Source organism: Helianthus annuus, chromosome 2 (genome assembly GCF_002127325.2).
Source record: "Helianthus annuus cultivar XRQ/B chromosome 2, HanXRQr2.0-SUNRISE, whole genome shotgun sequence".
NCBI lineage: Eukaryota > Viridiplantae > Streptophyta > Magnoliopsida > Asterales > Asteraceae > Helianthus > Helianthus annuus.
In genome coordinates, this window is record NC_035434.2 from 13,110,396 (window position 1) to 13,128,855 (window position 18,460).

At 35.6% G+C, this 18,460-nt stretch overlaps 1 protein-coding gene, 1 long non-coding RNA gene and 1 other non-coding gene across 3 annotated transcripts; 1 reads left to right on the top strand and 2 right to left on the bottom strand.

Annotated features, from left to right (window-relative positions):
* The first annotated feature begins 428 nt into the window (after window positions 1-428).
* LOC110902220 lies at window positions 429-1,130 on the top strand. The gene is made up of 2 exons (XR_002571050.2): window positions 429-754; window positions 828-1,130. It is a non-coding gene; the product is annotated as an uncharacterized LOC110902220 (long non-coding RNA).
* A 716-nt stretch (window positions 1,131-1,846) lies between these two features.
* On the bottom strand, window positions 1,847-1,928 carry TRNAS-AGA. Its single transcript has one exon. It is a non-coding gene; the product is annotated as a tRNA-Ser (tRNA).
* Window positions 1,929-2,587: 659 nt separating this feature from the next.
* Window positions 2,588-8,578, bottom strand: LOC110911124 (calcium-dependent mitochondrial ATP-magnesium/phosphate carrier protein 3). The gene is made up of 4 exons (XM_022155707.2): window positions 7,994-8,578; window positions 4,702-5,469; window positions 4,144-4,234; window positions 2,588-3,033 (listed from the first exon to the last, which is right to left on the bottom strand). Exons 1-4 carry the CDS (start codon window positions 8,373-8,375, stop codon window positions 2,841-2,843), a joined length of 1,434 nt encoding a protein of 477 aa, XP_022011399.1. The 5' UTR covers window positions 8,376-8,578; the 3' UTR covers window positions 2,588-2,840.
* Between the last annotated feature and the right edge of the window lie 9,882 nt (window positions 8,579-18,460).

Genomic DNA, 18,460 nt, shown 5'->3' on the forward strand with positions numbered 1-18,460 from the left:
ATTACCCTAAAAGTGTTTTTTTATCCTATATGCACACTCTGCAGTGTCGAGCTGTGTCCAAAGCGTGGCGTTTTGGTCCGGTCAACCAGACAAAGACTGACGGGTGTCTGGCGGGTCTGTTGACTGGACCAAAACACTGCGCTTTGGACACAGCTCGACACTGTAGGGTGTGCATATAGGACAAAAAAACACTTTTTGGTGTGCATATAGGCACATTGGTGTGCCAATAGGTACACCCTTACTAAATTCACTCCATCTTGATTAGCGACCTCCCAAATTATGTTTTAAGTTAAAGGAAAAATTACACTTTTCGTCCTTTATGTTTGTATCGGATTGCAATGGATACCCTTTAACTTCAATAATTACAGTCACAGTCCTTTATTTGTAAAACTGATTACATCCTACGTCCTTTTCATTAACGGTTGTTAGATTTTCTAGTTAAATCAGGTCATGTACAAAGCACATGAAGGTAGTTTTGTAATTTTACCCATTTATACATATCTTCAACACTCTGTCACTCTCAACTCTCTCTCTCTTAACACTCTTTCTCTCTCAACTCATCTTCAACAACAACAGAAGTTTCTAATCAGAATATTGTTGTTGATGCACCAATCAAATCGAAACAAAACTTTATCAAATCAAAGCCAAAACTTATTGCAATCGACAGTGTCAAATTCGGAGTCAAGATTCCAACATCAACCCCATCACCGCATCTTCTCCCAACCTCTGATCACCACCACACTCTCTCTCACAGGTCTGATTCAGATCTGATTTAAACGAAAGGGGTTCTTGTGGTTATCGGATCTAATTCAAATGTGATTGTACAGATCTGATTTAAACGAAGGGGTTCTTGTAGTTATCCGTGAGGTGGAGCTTGGTGGTCGTCGGATTTGAGGAAGCGACCGGAGATGGTGGTTATCAGTGGAGTTTGGTTGCCGCCAGAAATGAGGAACTGGTAGAAATAGTTTCAGGCGATGGTGGGTTTAGGCGGTGGTGAAGATGGCAACACTGTGATGGTGGTGGTGGCTCATAGAAAAAGAGAGTTCAGGGAGAAAGAGAGCAACAGAGATAGTTGAGAATGAGATGGTTTCTAATTTTCTATTGATTATGAATTATTAAGTTTTTAAAGTTGGTTTTTGTTTTATTTTTTTATTTATTAAATTAAATATTATACAAATAATAATTAAGTAAAAGGACTAAACTGCCCCTTTATGAATAGACTTAACCTAGTTAGTGGAAAAGGACGTATGATGTAATGAGTTTTACAAATAAAGGATTGTGACTGTAATTATTGAAGTTAAAGGATATCCATTGCAATCCGATACAAACATAAAGGACGAAAAATGTAATTTTTCCTAAGTTAAAACTCAAAAGAAAAATATATATATAATGATAAAAGATGCGTGATTTATATACTTTTTAACTGCATTTTGACAGATGATTTTTGTTTTGTTTTGTTTTTTTTTTTTTTGTTTTTTTTTTTTTTTTTGGTCTGAGAACAAAGAAAATCATTAGAAAAACAGTAAAAAAAAATGACCAAACCTCAAAGAACATTTTTACCGTTTACTCTTAGAAAAATGTCAAAAAAAAATATTAACTGTTCGTTTTTTTGGGTCTGAGAACAAATTTACCGTTTACTCTTAGAAAAATGTAAAAAAAAAAATATTAACTGTTCGTTTTTTTTGGGTCTGAGAACAAATTTACCGTTTACTCTTAGAAAAATGTAAAAAAAAAATATTAACTGTTCGTTTTTTTGGGTCTGAGAACAAAGAAACTCATTGGGTCTGAGAACAATAATAATCATTAGAAAATGTAAAAAAAAAAAAAAACATTTATATTATTAAAACGTGGACGGCAGGATTCGAACCTGCGCGGGCAAAGCCCACATGATTTCTAGTCATGCCCGATAACCACTCCGGCACGTCCACCATTTTGTTTGTGTTTTGCTTACAACCCTTAATATTATAATCATGTTCTCTACAAAATGTTTCACGTTTTCAGTAAATTTTAAATTTTGATTACATCAGTTGTTATTTTATTTTATTTTATTCGATCAGCATGTAATATGAAAACTTTTTGTTAGTGCGAGGTGCCCAAGAAGAGAGACTAGGAAGAACACAAGATTTTTGGAACAATTTTCTCATAGTGTTTTTTTTTTTTTTTCATTCACTTGGAAACCTTAAATAACAATCGAAAAGTAAACACGGATTGTGTATTACATGGGAACATGGGTATAACAACAACCACCGTATAAATCCCAGAAGATCTGGGAAGGGTGGGATGTACGCAAACCTTACTCTTGTCCCTAGAGATAAAGAGGTACCAAGTAAATATGCATGCGAAGTTATAGAAAAATAGTAGTTGACTGCGTTTCTTTTGTTGATCGGGTCTGTTCCCGGATGTTAGCGGGTCAGTTCTGTTGTGTCGGGTCATGGGCCGTATCACCATCTTTACTAAATCTGAGTTTGGCCTAAGGTTAGCTAATGAGTAATGTCACAAATCCAACCTCAAATAAATATTAGACTCGTTTTCGTTTAGTTGCTTATTACGCGTCCAACATACAATCGATCACGTGACATTAATCGGGTGACAAAATTAACAACAAATCTTGAAAAGTAAGATCATAATCATCACCACAAATCCGACATGTAACAAAGAATTGGCAGAGTCTAATGTACTCATTTCAGAACATAAATATGAAATAAGAATGCAACCTTGAAGAAGTATCTTCATTTACAAAAATACCCTTCTTTCCAAGTCGTAAATTAGCATACCGTCGTGTAACTCGACCAGTAACATCTCACCTTTTTTTAAACACTCGGACATCATTGTCGTCATCATCATTGTAGCTCTAGTGCCTTTTTCATTGCTTCATAAGAAATATACGTGATGCTAGCAGCCGGTATAACTTTTAAAAGATTCGGGAAAAGCCCTTTGTAGAAACCTCGGGCCCCTTCTTTTTGATAAGTTTTTATAAAAACGTCAGCCATCCCGTTGTATCTTGCAGCTTCTTTAGCCTGATGTGCTTGCATTCTGAAACATTTGAGGTTGAAGAGGGTCATTTTTAGTACAAGTAAAAACGGGTCAGGTTTGATTGGGTTGACCGTTGACCCGCAAGCGTTCTTTTGCCAGTTTTATAGAAGTTACATGTAAATAATTAATGTGTTGATTGTAATTACAAAAACAATGGTAACAGATCAAATGTTAAAATTAAAATTTTAGCTAAAAAGAGAAGGTTGTGAAGACTTTAAGGTGCTGTTTGTTTTTTCTGCGGGAAAAGGTCTGCAGTCTGCGGACCACATCTGCAGGCATCTGCAGGAGAAAAGGTGGACCAAATGTCTGCAGTCTGCAAGGAGAAGAGGGTTTGTTTTTTTTTTATATATAAAACCTCTTCTAAAGTACACCAAAAGTTGCTTTACTAGAAAAAACATAATCATGATCTTAGTAATAATTTTATATTCATATCTAACATATTATAATTTTACTATATTAGCCCAAAATAAGAATTTTTAACATATCTGCCCTCATGGTCTCTATAACTAACCATTTGTTTAAAAATTCTTATTTTGGGCTAATATAGTAAAAGTGATATAACCACAGGGGCCAAAAACGTAATTTACTCTTTATTAAATTTTGGTAAAAGTAAAGGTGGGTCAAACCAACCCTGCCCAACCATTTTGACCCAAACCCGTTTTGCTATCTTACCCACGACCCGTTTGAACCATCCATTTTGCCACCTATTGAGAAAATGAGTAACACTAGAGATTCCATTTTCGGCCCATTTTACTTATAAAGGAGCGGATTTGATCCTTTGGGTTATGCTTCATCTCTAACGGGTCAATTAGACAAATAAAAAGCGATAGCTTAAAAATAAAAGAAAACAAATCAAATGGGTAAAAAGTCACCCGAAGTAATGCATAAACCCTCCTAAGTCATTTAATTCAAAAAAAAAAAAAAAAAAAAAAAGATTATCACTTTATGCCAAGTAATATTAACTCTAGTAATCATATTTTCCCCACTAAAAAAAATTATAAAAAAAATAAAGCCCTTTACCGAATAAAAATAAAAAATACCCATTTTGACCCGTTATCCAATCTGCATGACCCACCCATTTTGCCACCTCTGAAGCAAACGAACAACTACCTTGTCCTAACAACTTGCAACGGGTACACGCAGGCGGCTCCAAGGGCCCCTGCAACTGTTCCACAGCTCAATTGAGCTATAGGACCAGGTTCTGCAAGAAAAAGAAAACATTGAGTTTTTTTTAATTAAAAGCGTAAAATGTCATTTTCGTCCCTGAGGTTTGGCCAGTTTTATGACTTTCGTCCAAAGGTTTGTTTTTTCGCATCCGGCTCGTTAACTCCATCCATTTTTCTCCGTTAATACAGGTGTATTTTCGTCTTTCTTGTTAAGTTAAAGGGCAATTCAGTCTTTTTCAGGGATATTTGGTCTTTTTACATATAGTGAAAATGACCGAACCGCCCTTTAAGTTAACAAAAAAGACGAAAATACACTTGACTTAGCGGAGAAAAATGGAAAGATTTCAAACCTTTTGGATGCAGATGCGGAAAAACAAACATTTGGACGAAAGTCACAAAACTAGCCAAACCTTAGGGACAAAAATGGCATTTTACTCAAAAAATAACAAAGTAATAAACAAGTTATGCGCGTCTAGGGTGATCTCGGTTCATAGTTTCATACCGCTATCAACAAAACCATATGTTTTAGACATCTCTTTCAACGTCTCATACACCGCAAGGTCGATTCCCGCATAAGGAATAATACCAAGAAGCGACGGAACCATCCCCTTATAAAAAGCCCGTGGGCCCTCGTGAACCCAAATATCCTTCGAAAGTTTCCCCAATGAAGGAAACTTTCCGGGTTCAGAAACGTAAGTTTGTAACCGAGTTTTCACCAACTCCATTGGATAAACCGCCGTTTGCGCAACAGCACCCGCCGTACCGCCAGCCAAAAGCCGCCCAAACGTTCCTATATCATCCTTACCAATTATTTCTTTCAGCATTTCATAAACGTAAAACTTTATCGCACTCTCGGGGGCCACCTTAGCAACGTTCAACCCGTTACCTCTAAAAAACGATGAAGCCCCGCCTTCTTTCCAAATGTTCTTAACGGTGGACCCGATTGAAGTTTTGGTGGTTTGGACTGCGAATGACACTTTAAGGCGGTCGAGTGGGGCGGTGGCGGTACGAGAGATGGCCCCCGCCACCCCACCGGCAAGTAGATATTTGAAGGCGTTGGATTGTTTACTTATGCCAGCTGGGATTACGGCTTGTTCTCCTATATCGATTTGTGATATGCGTTCCCAATGTTGGTAGATGTTTTTAATCGTTGCTTCGTGTGGATAAAGTAGAAGGAAGTCTCTCCATTCCCCGAACGTTATGGTTCCGTTGTTATCTTTGTCGATATGTTCCACGAAACTAGCTAATTCAGCATCATTAAGCTCTATACCTGCAAAGTAAATGTATTCTTTTTATTGTTTATTTAATTTTTTGAAATGTAAATTTAGAGTATAAATATGCAGCAAAAAAAAAATCCGGTTAAACGGGTCGTATTTGTGTCAACCCGCGAACATGACCCGACCCGTTTAGAACCCATACTGATAATGAACCTGGAAAAGCTACATGACAATGACCAATAAATGTCCACATCAAAAAGCACCAATGAGCCAATGAACATGTGATGTTTCATCCTTATGAACTAGATATTGAACACATTTGATAAGCAAATCACAGCCAATGATTCAGTGGTCCAGCAATAATTATTCTTTCAAACAAACTAGTTATAAAAACCGCCGCGTTGCGGCGAACTTCTTTTGTTATTTAGTCTGTGTTTATATGTGTTTGAAATCACTACGAGCGCGTTGCACACGGAATTGCTGACAAGAATAAAAAGAAAATGTAGAAAAAAACACTAAAAAATAACCGAAAGAAAATTAACTAAAAAAGTTGTATGGTAATGATGTTGTTCGGTAGAAGCTCGTAGTCAGAGATGAGCAAATAGTAATGGGTACCGGTACCGAATTTCCTGAACCGAAAGATCCTAAGTACCAGTTCGGTACTGACGTTTGGCGTTCCTAGTACCGGTTCGCTACTGGTTTTTACCTTCATATACCGATACCGTAACCGGTATTTTCGGTACCAATACCGATTCGGTATCAATTGGCACCGAGCTCATCCCTACCCCTAAAACTAAAAAAAAGTTGTACAATACCGTTGGTGTTCGTACGGTACCCGTGATCAGGAATGAGCAAATGGTACTGGGTAGCAGTACCAAATTTCTCAAACTAAAAGATTATCAAACTCAATCTGGTACCGACCTTTGGCGTTTTTTGTACCAGGCTGCTGCTGGTTTTTACCTTCATGTACCGATAACGAACCGGTATTTTCGATACAACTACTAGTTAACACCAAACTTATCAGGCTTAAAAAGTAAAGGAGATAACAATTATTATAATATTAAGATAACAAAACTAAAAAAAACTGAATATAATATTTTATTGTATTTGTAGGTTACTGTTCATTTGGTTTAGTTTAATTTACACTTTAAAATCAAATTGAGCAGAAAACCTTATCAACAATTCAACATTGTTTTGAACCTTGGTTTTATAATTTATAATTTACACACAAAATGTGTGATGCAGTTATGAGATTGCATCAACTGCAGCAATGCAATGCGATTTGATGTGTGATACGGTCTTATGTGACGCATTATGCAATTGACCAATATTTGAACAAATTTGACCGTCGATTGCAATGGTCTGAGTTTTCATTTTTCAAATCTGATTGAACAACTCCGACCATCGATTGAACAAATCTGACCATCCATTCAGCAATGGGCTTCACTATTTCAACAAATTAGACCATGGATTGAACAAATCTGACCAAAGATGATGAGGGTATCTATATATATATATATAATATATTTTTCTAGTCTTTTTTTTTAATTTAGGCTAGGTCCAGCACCCCCTTCCACCTAACCGCTTTAGCGCCCAACACACCGCCCGGGGGCGCCAAAGAGAGGGGGAGACCCTCCATTTAGTAAAGGAAGGGGGTGTGAATGCACACCGTCCAGCCTAGCGAACGTCTAGCACACATGATGTGCGCGCTTCCCAAGCTGGCTAGGAAGATTCCATGGCTACAATGAACTTCATATTTCAACCGGTTCTAGCAGTTCTTTAATCAAAACCGTCGGTTTCAACTGTAACCGAACCGGGAACCGTTTTTGCCAAAATATGAGAACCGAAAAAAACCGGCCCTATAACATCACTTCAGTTCGGATCTAGCAGTTTAGTGTCGGTTCACTAGTTCTGACAGTTTTGAACCGTGAATAGCTCAGCCCTACTCCCAACCGCCACACGCTTTTTTAAAATCAAATTTTGAACTAATTATCCGTTAGAGTAAATTACTTTTTGAGTCCTGTGTTTTAGTGGTTTTAACCACTTGAGTCCAAAATCAAAAAGTTTAACGCCCCGAGTCCCTAGTCATTTATTTTATAATGTTTTGAGTCTAATTTTGTTCATTTTATAACGGTTTGAGTCCAATAAAGTTAAAATTTGGACTCAAAAGGACTCAAATAGTTATAAAAGCGTCTAGGGACTCTCAGAACTTTAAAAATTTTGATTTTGGACTCAAATGGTTAAAATCACTAAAACACATACTCAAAAAGTAATTTACTTTTTCCCTTATCTAGCAACTAATTCACACATTTGAAGTAAAATGCACAATATTATAAACATAAAATTGGATATAAACGAGCCGAGCCAGAGCTGGTTTAGGCTAAGCTCCAGCTCGGCTCGTTTATACATACCTTGTAAACATAAAATGGGTATAAACGAGCCGAGCCAAAGCTGTAAGCTCCAGCTCGGCTCGTTTATACATGCCTTGTAAACATAAAAATGGGTATAAACGAGCCGAGCCAAAGCTCAATTAGGCTAATAAACGAGCTCTGACCCGGCTCGTTTATACATACATACCTGACTTAACAAGCGCATCATGGAGCTCTTGGCGCTCAATCCCACCATCCTTAACAACATCAATATCCTGAAAAATCCGAAACAATTCAAGCTCCTTATCATCCATATACTTCCTAAACTCCTCATAATCCACTCTCCCGTCACTATTCGCATCACAAACCCGAAGCAACTCCTCCGCGTACTTATAATCCGACCGTATTTTCATCGCGGATAACCCGACCTCAATATGAACCGAGTCCAGGAACCCTGCGTTGGTCGTATCGAAGAATTTGAACAAATTCCGGAGCCTCGTGTCCCGTTGCTCCATTGTTTCCCCCAATGCGGTTAACACGGCGTCCATTGATGCCGGTACCGGTTTTGGTTTGATATCTGGGGATGTCATGTTGAATTAAACAGAAATGGATAGATGAATAGATAGATACAGTTATTGTTTTGTGAGGGAATGAGGAGATGGAGTGAAGATATGTATATTGAAGATGTATTATTTAGAGATTACATAAATGGGTCCTGTTTGATTGGAGTTTTGCAGGTGGAAATTGTGGAGGTGTTTTTGGGTTGTGGTAAATAGAGGGAGAGAGAGATTAGGATATGATTAGAAAAGAAATGTGGTTGGAATGTGCGAGAATTGTTTATTATGAGATTTTTTTTTTTTTTTTTTTTTTTTTTTTTGTTGAGGTAGGCCATGGTCATCAATTTTTTTTTTTTAAACTTCTAACATAAGAATCACCAGGTACTCTGTACGCGGCACCCATTGGCCGAAAGGTAGCCCGCGGTAGCCCAACCTGCATGCACGGAGCACCTAGCCCACCATGCCACCAGTTCCGGGGAAAACCCGACCCTGCACCCTTCCGAGGGCACGACAATGCAAAGCCGGTAAAACCCGGGTGGATCGAGAATCGAACTCGAAACCTTCCGGTCAGGAGTCTTCATTCATTTCCATAACCACTGAGCCAAAACCCAGAGTTTTTTTTTTTATTTATTTAAATTTGGGTCATGTGATTTTGGTTTTTATTTTTAAGATGATTTGTATTTTGTATCTTGTATCGTTTAGAGCATTCCCATCCTTTCCTCTTTTAACTATATTCTTGTTACAATAAAAATTATTATTTTTTCTTTTTAGTTTTAAACTAAATAATAGTTTTTATACATTTATCTTAACATTTTACTTCTTGTTTACCCACAACCACTTTCAATAAATATTAAAAAAAATAATGAGGTGAATTGTCCCCCAAAATTTAAAAATGGATAGTAACATATTTTCTCTTATTCACTCACAATCACTTTTTATAATATGGAGAACTCACTCATATTAAATTAGAGGAAAGGATGTGAATGCTAGAGGTGAGCAAGAAAACCGAAATAACCGAACCGTAACCGAAATAACCGAACCGAAAAAACTGAACCGAAACAAAAACCGATGGTTTGGTTTTCGGATTTTTAATAACCGAAAATTTCGGTTCGGTTTTCGGATAAACATTTTCAATAACCGAAAAAATCCGAACCAAACCGAACTAATAAGTTACAATCCATATATTTTTATGTTTAAGTTTAAATTGTTTAAGTATTTAACCCAATGCAAGTAGAAAATATTTATTCTATTTTTGAATGTAAAGTGTTTATAATAAAAACATTACATGTTTATTTATAATTGAAATGATTTATTTGTTACCTATAAAAAATAACAAAATTTAATATAAATAAATGATCTTCAAATTATTATAAAAGAAAATGTCTTAATAAAAACTTTGAAGAAATATAAAAATAGATTAGAAGGTTAGGTTTATAGAGTTTAACTATAATAACTTAAATGTAAACATATAAAAAGATTGTTATAATATAAATTATACTTATTATGTTTTGAATCTAACATAACTAGGTTTAAAGAAGTTCGCCGCGTTGCCGCGAATTTCTTTTGTTATTTAGTCTGTGTTTACATGTGTTTTGAAATCACTACGAGTGTGTTGCGAACAGAACTGCTGACAAAAATAAAAAGAAAATGTAGAAAAAAACACTAAAAGATAACCGAAAGAAAATCAACCAAAAAAATTGTATGGTTACGATGTTGTTCGTATGAAAACCGTGGTCAGAGATGAGCAAATTGTTTTGGGTACTGGTACCAAATTTGCCGAACCGAAAGATCTTAAGAACTAATTCGGTACCGACTTTTGGCGTTCCTGGTACCGGTTCACTACTGTTTTTACCTTCATATACCCGTACTGTAACCGGTATTTTTGGTATCAGTACCGATTCTGTATCGGTTGGCACCGAGCTCATCCCTATCCCTGAAATTAAAAAAAAGAAAAAATTAAAAGTTGAACAAAATCAACAAAAAAAGGTTGTACGATACTGTTGTTGTACGGTAACCGTGATCAGGGATGAGCAAATGGTACCGGGTAGCAGCACTGAATTTCCCGAACCAAAATATTTCCAATATCAATTCGGCACCAACTTTTCGCGTTTTCTGTATTTGTGCCGGTTTTTACCTTCATGTACTGATACCGAACAGGACCGTTCCGATATTTCCGATATCAGTACTAGTTCGATATCGGTTGACACCAAGCTTATCACAACCCTTGATATTAAAAAAAGGATTAAACTTAAAAAGGAAAGAAAATAACTATTAATATAATATAAATAATAAAAGTATTAAAAAAACTATATATTAATATAATAATTAAATCACTATATTCATTTAAGTTCTAATATTAATATATTAGTAAAGTAATAGTAATTAGTAATAGTAATAGTAATTTTGTTCCAAAAACCGAAATAACCGAAAAACTGAACCGACGTAAAAACCGAAAAACCGAAACCGAAAAAACCCGAAACCGAACGGTTTTTAAAAACCGACATATCGGTTTTGCCCATAAACCAAATCGAACCGAACCGTACACACCCCTAGTGAATGCTCATGAAAGTAACAACCGAAGAAAGAAAAACAAAAATAAATACATGTATAAGTTAAAGTAGGCTAGTTTACTTAGCAGAACATTTTATATAAATAGAAAATTAAGGAAAAAGCTACGTGTTTAAAAAGTCTAGGTAAACTCTATATTTGTCAGTGTTGTAAAAGTCGCTAGGCGGTTCCTAGTCGGCCGACTGGGGAGTTGGGAGTAATCGGAGTACTCGGAGAGTACTCGGGGAGTACGCGGACATGGTAAATATAAATAAAATTAATTGTTATATATTATTTATGTGTTAAAATAAGCATAATTCATGTCAACTGGGTATAATTTAAAATGAAACATGTTTAAAGTTCAATTATTCTGAATACAAGTCCGACTAGTCTGAGTACAAGGCCGAGTAGTCCGAGTACAAGGCTGAGTAGGCCGATTTTGACCGAGTTTGACCGATTAAAAGTCAACAAACCACGTTGACCGCCTAGACCGACTAGGCCGACTAGGCTCCGACTAGGCCGACTAGGCTCCGACTAGGCCGACTAGGCGCCGACTAGGACCGAGTACTCCCGAGGCCGACTAGTTGAGACCGCCTAGGAGGAAGTCGCCAAGGTGGAGGTCCGAGGACCGAGTACTCGCCGAGTACTCGGCCGAGGAATCCGACTTTTGCAACACTGATATTTGTTCATGCGTTTTGATGACGTGGGTATTCAGAGATCACAGTCAGCAAAACCAAGGTTAATAACAATCGCAAGAAAACAATAAAGAATGCTAAATATAAACCGAAAGTAAGAAGCTAGAAGTCGGAAGTTGGAAGTCGGAAGCTGGAAGCTGAAGGCTCCCGACGAGAAGCTGATACACCAACGGCTGGTGACAGGGAGCTAAACCTTGGAACTTGAACCCAACAAGTCAAACTGATTAGACTTCTTTCTAAAGCACATAAAGGTGTCCTCAATACACACAAACCCGAAACTTACCTAAAGAGACAAGGTTAACCCTGCAAACAACATCAAGGGAAGATAAAGGTAACAAGACTAGAAGGTACCGGCTGGCACAAGGCTCCCTTGGGCAAAGCAATCTGAGATTCTTGTTCAGCCCAAAGTAAGTCCATCTCTCTCACTCTAAACTTCTATCCTTTAATTTTGCTTAGACTCTTAAGATCATTCCACTGATTCTCATGCCGGAGTCCAAATGCAGGAGGCCACCTCTCGCGTTAAGATTAACGGTGTTTGATTGCAGATTCCGACCAAGGAGCTACCTTTTAGAGTTGATCCTGGACCTTACCCCTGCCATACTCTTGTTGCTTTAACACGTCTAAATTTAGGCTCTATAAATATAATCAAATGAAATGTCTATGCTTTTAAATGAAGCTAACCTAGGTGCTTAAGTTAAAAGCATAGACTTTTCATCTGATATACCTTGTAGAGCCTAAATTTCATATGGATGGGAGTCTTTCTAGATTCTTTAAACACGTGGCTATTTCTTATTGGTTCTTGGGATTGGTCCACCGTGGTCTTGGAGTTTATTTGTTAGACACTTAGGACAAATGTTACGTACTGAAATGAATGAATTTTCTTGTGTTCCTTAAATTTAAACGTATCATGTATTTATTTTTTGTAAAATAGGTTTGGTCAATTTTCATTTTCCATTGTTTTTATTTATCTTTTATTTTTGTTTTATACCTTCATGTGATTTTGATTTTGAGGAATTGAGGGTGATTTTGGTTTTCTATTGTATGGAGAAATGGTATCGTGCTCCATTGATACCAATACCGGTTTCTGTTCAATTTTTGCCGACGTCATGCCTCATGCATACATGAACAATTAGAGTTCTGTTTTTTCTTTGTTTTCTGGTTTGTTTGGTGTGGTGCCGTTTTGAGATGTAGCTAATTGTTAATTAATAAAGCGTTTTGTCAGTGGCGTCTCTGAGAATTCACGTACCCTGTTCGAGATTGAAAAATGTGCCCTTATGCTTTAACGATAAACAATATAATTACGACAATGACAAAAATTGTCGTATTTGATAAACAATGAAATTATGATAATGACAAAATCATAGTATTCTAATGAGTTACATACCGTAATAACTAATAAGTTAATAGTTAACTAATGATTCGTGCAGCCCTCCTTGCATTCTTCATAGCAAATTGTTGGATCAACTCTTCATAGCAACTGTCTAGTATGATTAATTTACAATTTACATCGTTATTTGCATATTACCACGATTCAATACGATATGACGTACATGGATACGGACAACATGGTTCTGATGTTAACAACAATTAACAAACTAACAGTTTAAAAATTAACACTAAACCGACGAACGGACCTTTTGAGTTCTGAATCTTCTGATCGATGTTCTTGTTCGCATCTCTGATCAATGTTGTTCTTGTTCACGTCTCTGAATCTTCTGTTCGCAGCAGCCCAGGCCCAGCGATTCAGTGAAGTTCTGATGAAGTGATGATGTTCGACTGTTCGTTACTCTGATGAGTTTGTTCGTCTCGTCCTTTCAGATTCCAGGAGTCCATAAAATTGCCGTCGTGTGTTATAATTTTTATTAGAATCATATTAGTATTGGGCCAATAAACTTAATGTGTATTGGGCTAAATTATAAATCATTAAAAATTATTTGATAATGGGCCTATATTGGAACTTATATGTGTTTATAATTTTTTTAAAAATAAAATAACATATATATCGAAGTGTGTTATAATTTTTATTAAAATCATATTAGTATTGGGCCAATAAACCTAATATGTAGTGGGCTAAATTATAAACTATTAAAAAATATTTGATAATGGGCCTATATTGGAATTGGTATGTGTTTACAATTTTTTTAAATAACGTGTATATATATATATATATATATATATATATATCGATTTTTTAAAAAAAAAATCACGTGCTCCTTAAAATCACGGTCTCTGTGCGGGAGTCCTCCCCGCACACCATCATAGCCGGCCATGCCGTTTTGTTGGCCGTTAAAAAATGGGGTTGGAAAATGTAGGAGAATTGTATATCATGATATTTTTTATGAGATAGGGTCGTTTAATTTTTTGTTTTTTTTTTTAGTATATTAAATTGGTTCTATACTGTCATGTGATTTTGGTTTTTGTATGGTTTGAAAGTGACAAACGAGGGAAGAAAAACATGTGAGTATATGAGTGGTGAAGGTCCTGAAATCGTATGGTTCTCAGGATTCCATCCAATACCTCTGTATTCGATAGATATTTATACACTAGGGTAGTTTGTATATAAATTTAATTAAAATATATAAATGAATAAACAATTATAATTTTAAAGATAACATGTTTGTCAAGCAAAATCAAAATGTGTAAATCCAATAAGTATAGATTACTAATTATTGTAAAAAGGATATGGTTTTATTAGATATAATTACAACCTCAAGCTCCCCTAGTGTATGATCAGATATATCAAACCCACCAATTGGATTTGAGATTTTGAGTTAACTCGTTTTGTGGCACCTTTAGGAAGGAGGAGGCGTCTAACTCGGAGCCATGCGGGTTGGGGCGAGGAGCAGCGGGTCGGGTGGATTAGTGGGTGCACCGCCGCAAGCCTGGCAGGTAGTTGCAAGTTTCAAGCTTTGCGAGTTACTAGAGCTGGCAATAGATATAATTGATGTTAGATCCATCATTTCTTCTTCTTGGTACATAAAACGTAAAACTGTGTTATAAACATGAGATATAAAGCAGTTAAACGAGTTGTATTCATGTTTAATACTTGTGTTATACGCGTCGTTAGATACCGGTTAAACCCGATAAGACACAATTTGCCAGCCCTACGAGTTACACAACTCAGGGATGAAGCTTTGCGAGTTACAGTGGTTGTTGTCTCTTTCCGCCAGTGATTGGATAGTGATAGTGGGTTCAACCAGGAGAGTGCCCCCTCCCGATTGGGTAAAACTGAATTGAAATGAGATGGTACAATATGATTGGGTGGTGATGTATGTCTTTGTAGGTTGAGCTAGGAATGCTTCCTTCCACTCTTAAGATTAGTTTTCATGAAACATTGACGTCATTTTGCATGTAGTCGTTACACTTTTCATTGGAAGTGTGGGCGTAGTTGTTACATTTCTCATAAAAAACATTGGAACATGTACATTGAAGTTTATATCCGTTTGGCATCATATTATTAAAGTGAGCTCTTTGTTTTATAACAGAAGGTAATTAGTAAGGGAAAAAATAATGCCTTATTAAGCGGTCCTCCTGTTTTTAGGCTTAGATCATGTGTAGTGGTAATGTTCTTACCCTTGAGTGTTTTGCGCCATGTGGCAGCAATGAGGCATTATGGGGTGTTTTCTAAAATGGGTGTAGTGGGGATGTGGGGCATTATGTTAAAATAGGTGTAATAAAATTAAATAAAAAAACCATCAAAAACTCTTACTGGACAAACAAAAGGAAGATGAAGGATGATTGGCCAAACCTAATGAACCAAAGTGTGGAATAAAGCACGCTCCAACTGAATTTGGGTACAAAAACACCCAAGGGGGCGGGAACAGGGGCGTGGTGGGGTGTTTTGTTACAAAAAAACGCCCAAAAAGTAACGACTACGGATGGTCTTAGTAGTGTAAATGTTTTCGATATAATAGGTGGCCCTCGCTCCCCTCTATTACATCGTCCTGTTTTTGGTGTGCATATATAATGTACATATGTGTGGACCCTATGAGGAAGTGAAATTGTATTAGTTTTAACGTTATTTTTCTACTTTCGTGAAAATAACGTTATATCGGCAGACGGTTAATCACGCATCATGTAGTAGCATTAATAGCCAAAAGACAAGGGGTACATGCACTAATCGACCTTTGTCTCGATTGTTGAGTGTTATGTGTCTTATGTCCAAGGTTTGATGCAAAACTATTATCGAGCCGAGGGTTTCAAGCAACATCTCTCTTCCTATGGGGTAATGTTAAGATTTTTGCATCTTACCCTCCTCGGACCCTACCTTAATGTTGCTATTGATGTGATTTACTGAGAATGATGATGATGATGAAGTGTAAATTTTACGGAGATTTTCCGAAAAGTTTTGTATGTATTGAGTTCGCGCTCCTGATTTTACTGAGAACTTAGTTCAAGATCCACCAATGGGTAAGGATAGTGTAAAAAGGGCCTAAAGTGTGAGAAGTGTATTATAACATTATATAACAAATATAACACTATGTAACACTACATAACATTATATAACAAATATAACACTATACATCTATCATAGACATGCTATCAGACAACCTATAGTGTTATATTTGTTATATAATGATATATAGTATTACATAGTGTTATATGGTATTATATGGTGTTACATATTGTTATACAGTGTTATATAGTATTATATATAGTGTTATAATACGCTTCTCACACTTTGAGCACTTTTTACAGGATCCTCTACCATCCACCAATAATCTTAGGTAATTATTATTTTGAACTAACTTGAGTATGAGTATGAGAAGGCGTCTATGAAATTTTAAACGTTTAATTGATTAATGGTAAGAATTAGAATGTTTGTGAAAAAATGGGAGTTAAAATGAGAATTGTGACTTTGAGACTTCACCTCCATGGTGTGACATATATGGAATTTTTTTTGAAGGAGGGTCATCTATTCTTTCTTTCTTTCCTTTTTTTGTAATTTTTTTTTGTTCAAGTTGATTTTGTAAGATCAGTTTTCATTTAGCACAAACGTAAACTACATTGTTTGGTGTTGAAAATAGATTAATAGGCTCACGTGGACCGCCTTGTAGACTCGATGGAGGCACAATCTTTGCATGATGTTCCTAAAACAATGAAAGAATGGAGTAGGTCGTAAATACAAACCATATTTGTATGTAATCATTACACGTTCCTACTCATTTTGAACTCGCTTTTGTATCATAAGGCATTTATGTCATTGTTCAAGTTTTTCTGAGTAATGGGAAGGATAGCATGTAACATGTTTGTGAATAACTAGAGTTTGAATATTTGAGAATTGTGACTTCGAGACTTAACCCATGTTGTGACATCTATGAGAATATATTGAGGTAGGACAAAGTATTAAATCGCAAACCATAAGATGTGAACTCAAAATTACACAAAAGCCCCTTTCTCATAACACCCATAAACCGCACTTTGTTTATTAAGATATCAATAAGCCTATACGATATGCAAGTCAAATACATTGTAAGTCTGCGGATGAAGTTATAGCTTTCCTTGGAGTAGATTGAGCAGAGTTGTATTACACTTATTCGTCTTGGCCATTTCTTGCTCTTCATTACACTCATAAAGCTCTTAATAATTGAAGGACGCGAAAGGAACTAAAACCTACTATTACCAACATATATTTAAAACCAACTTATTCTAATTTACACGGGTCATATTGTACGTGTCTTTTTCAACCCTTTTTAAACCGATATTATTTTCCCGTTAACAAAAACCATATGAGTTAAGTAAGAATAAAAGACTTCAAAAATGTAATCATACATCCATCATATATAATAGTAAAACATTTAATCTTTTTTTAATATAATATGTGCATCCGGTTTTTTGTAATTACACCATCACCTCTTATATAAGATATAACATTACTTAATTGTTAGGATCTGAGTTTGGTTTTGATTGTGTTTTACGTTTGAATTAAGATGAAGATAAATGAGTTGTGCAGCGGAATTAAGATGGAAGCAAACTTTTCACAATCAAACAGGAGAATTGCTTTTAACATACAAGTTTAACATTGAACCGGATGATTGAATTTAATTTCAACAACGATTACAATTTGCAAGTATGCAACAAACTCTCCCTCAGCCTGAGCTCACAGTATTTGTTCGTGCAGGAAGAAGATAGTGAAAGAGCTAATAGAACAGTACAGATCACTGTTCTATTTATAAGCACGAGCAAACCACTGAAGCATCTAAGCTGACGTCACCATGAAAGTGACATCAAACCTCCTAACAAACTCTAACATCTGACCTATACAAACACTGCTATGCTAACAACTGTTAGAGTTAATTACACAAATGGGTCCTGTGGTTTATACTTAATTTCGCCTTTGGGTACTAACTTTATTTTTTAACAGATTTAGGTTCTATGGTTTCAATTTTGTAACACCTTTGGGTACTAACACCAAAATTAGTTAATTAATGACTAAAATACCCTTGCATTTTTTTAAGTTTATCAATGTAACACATTTGGGTACTAACACCTAATTTTATTTAAGTTTAAATCAATTTTACAAAATCTACTTATTTTTTTTATTTTCAACTTTTTATTATATCTCTTAATTAACATAAAGTCTATTTATTTTTTTATTTTCATATTTTTATTAAATTTCTTATTTAACATAAAAACTACTTGTTACACCAGTATTTTTTTTAAATAGACTTTTTTTAATAAAATCTATCAGCTATATAGTTTTATGTAAATTAAATTTCTTAATAGTTTTAAATAATGTAAACCTTACTCGTTTTCAATTTTGGATATATATAATAATAATAATAATACCTAGCTATATAGTTTTATGTAAATTAAATATCTTTCTAAAATAGTAAAATGTAAATGAAAAAAAAAACAAGTTAAAAAAAGGCTTAA

What these genes read in the sequence shown, in the direction of transcription:
- LOC110911124 (XM_022155707.2), bottom strand. Translation starts at nt 8,375, where the DNA reads ATGACATCCCCAGATATCAAACCAAAACCGGTACCGGCATCAATGGAC. An exon ending in ATATGGTTTTGTTGATAGCG is followed by an intron (nt 4,235 to 4,701) that starts GTATGAAACTAT and finishes TTTTTCTTGCAG; the next exon opens with AACCTGGTCCTATAGCTCAA. An exon ending in TTGCAAGTTGTTAGGACAAG is followed by an intron (nt 3,034 to 4,143) that starts GTAGTTGTTCGT and finishes CAAATGTTTCAG; the next exon opens with AATGCAAGCACATCAGGCTA.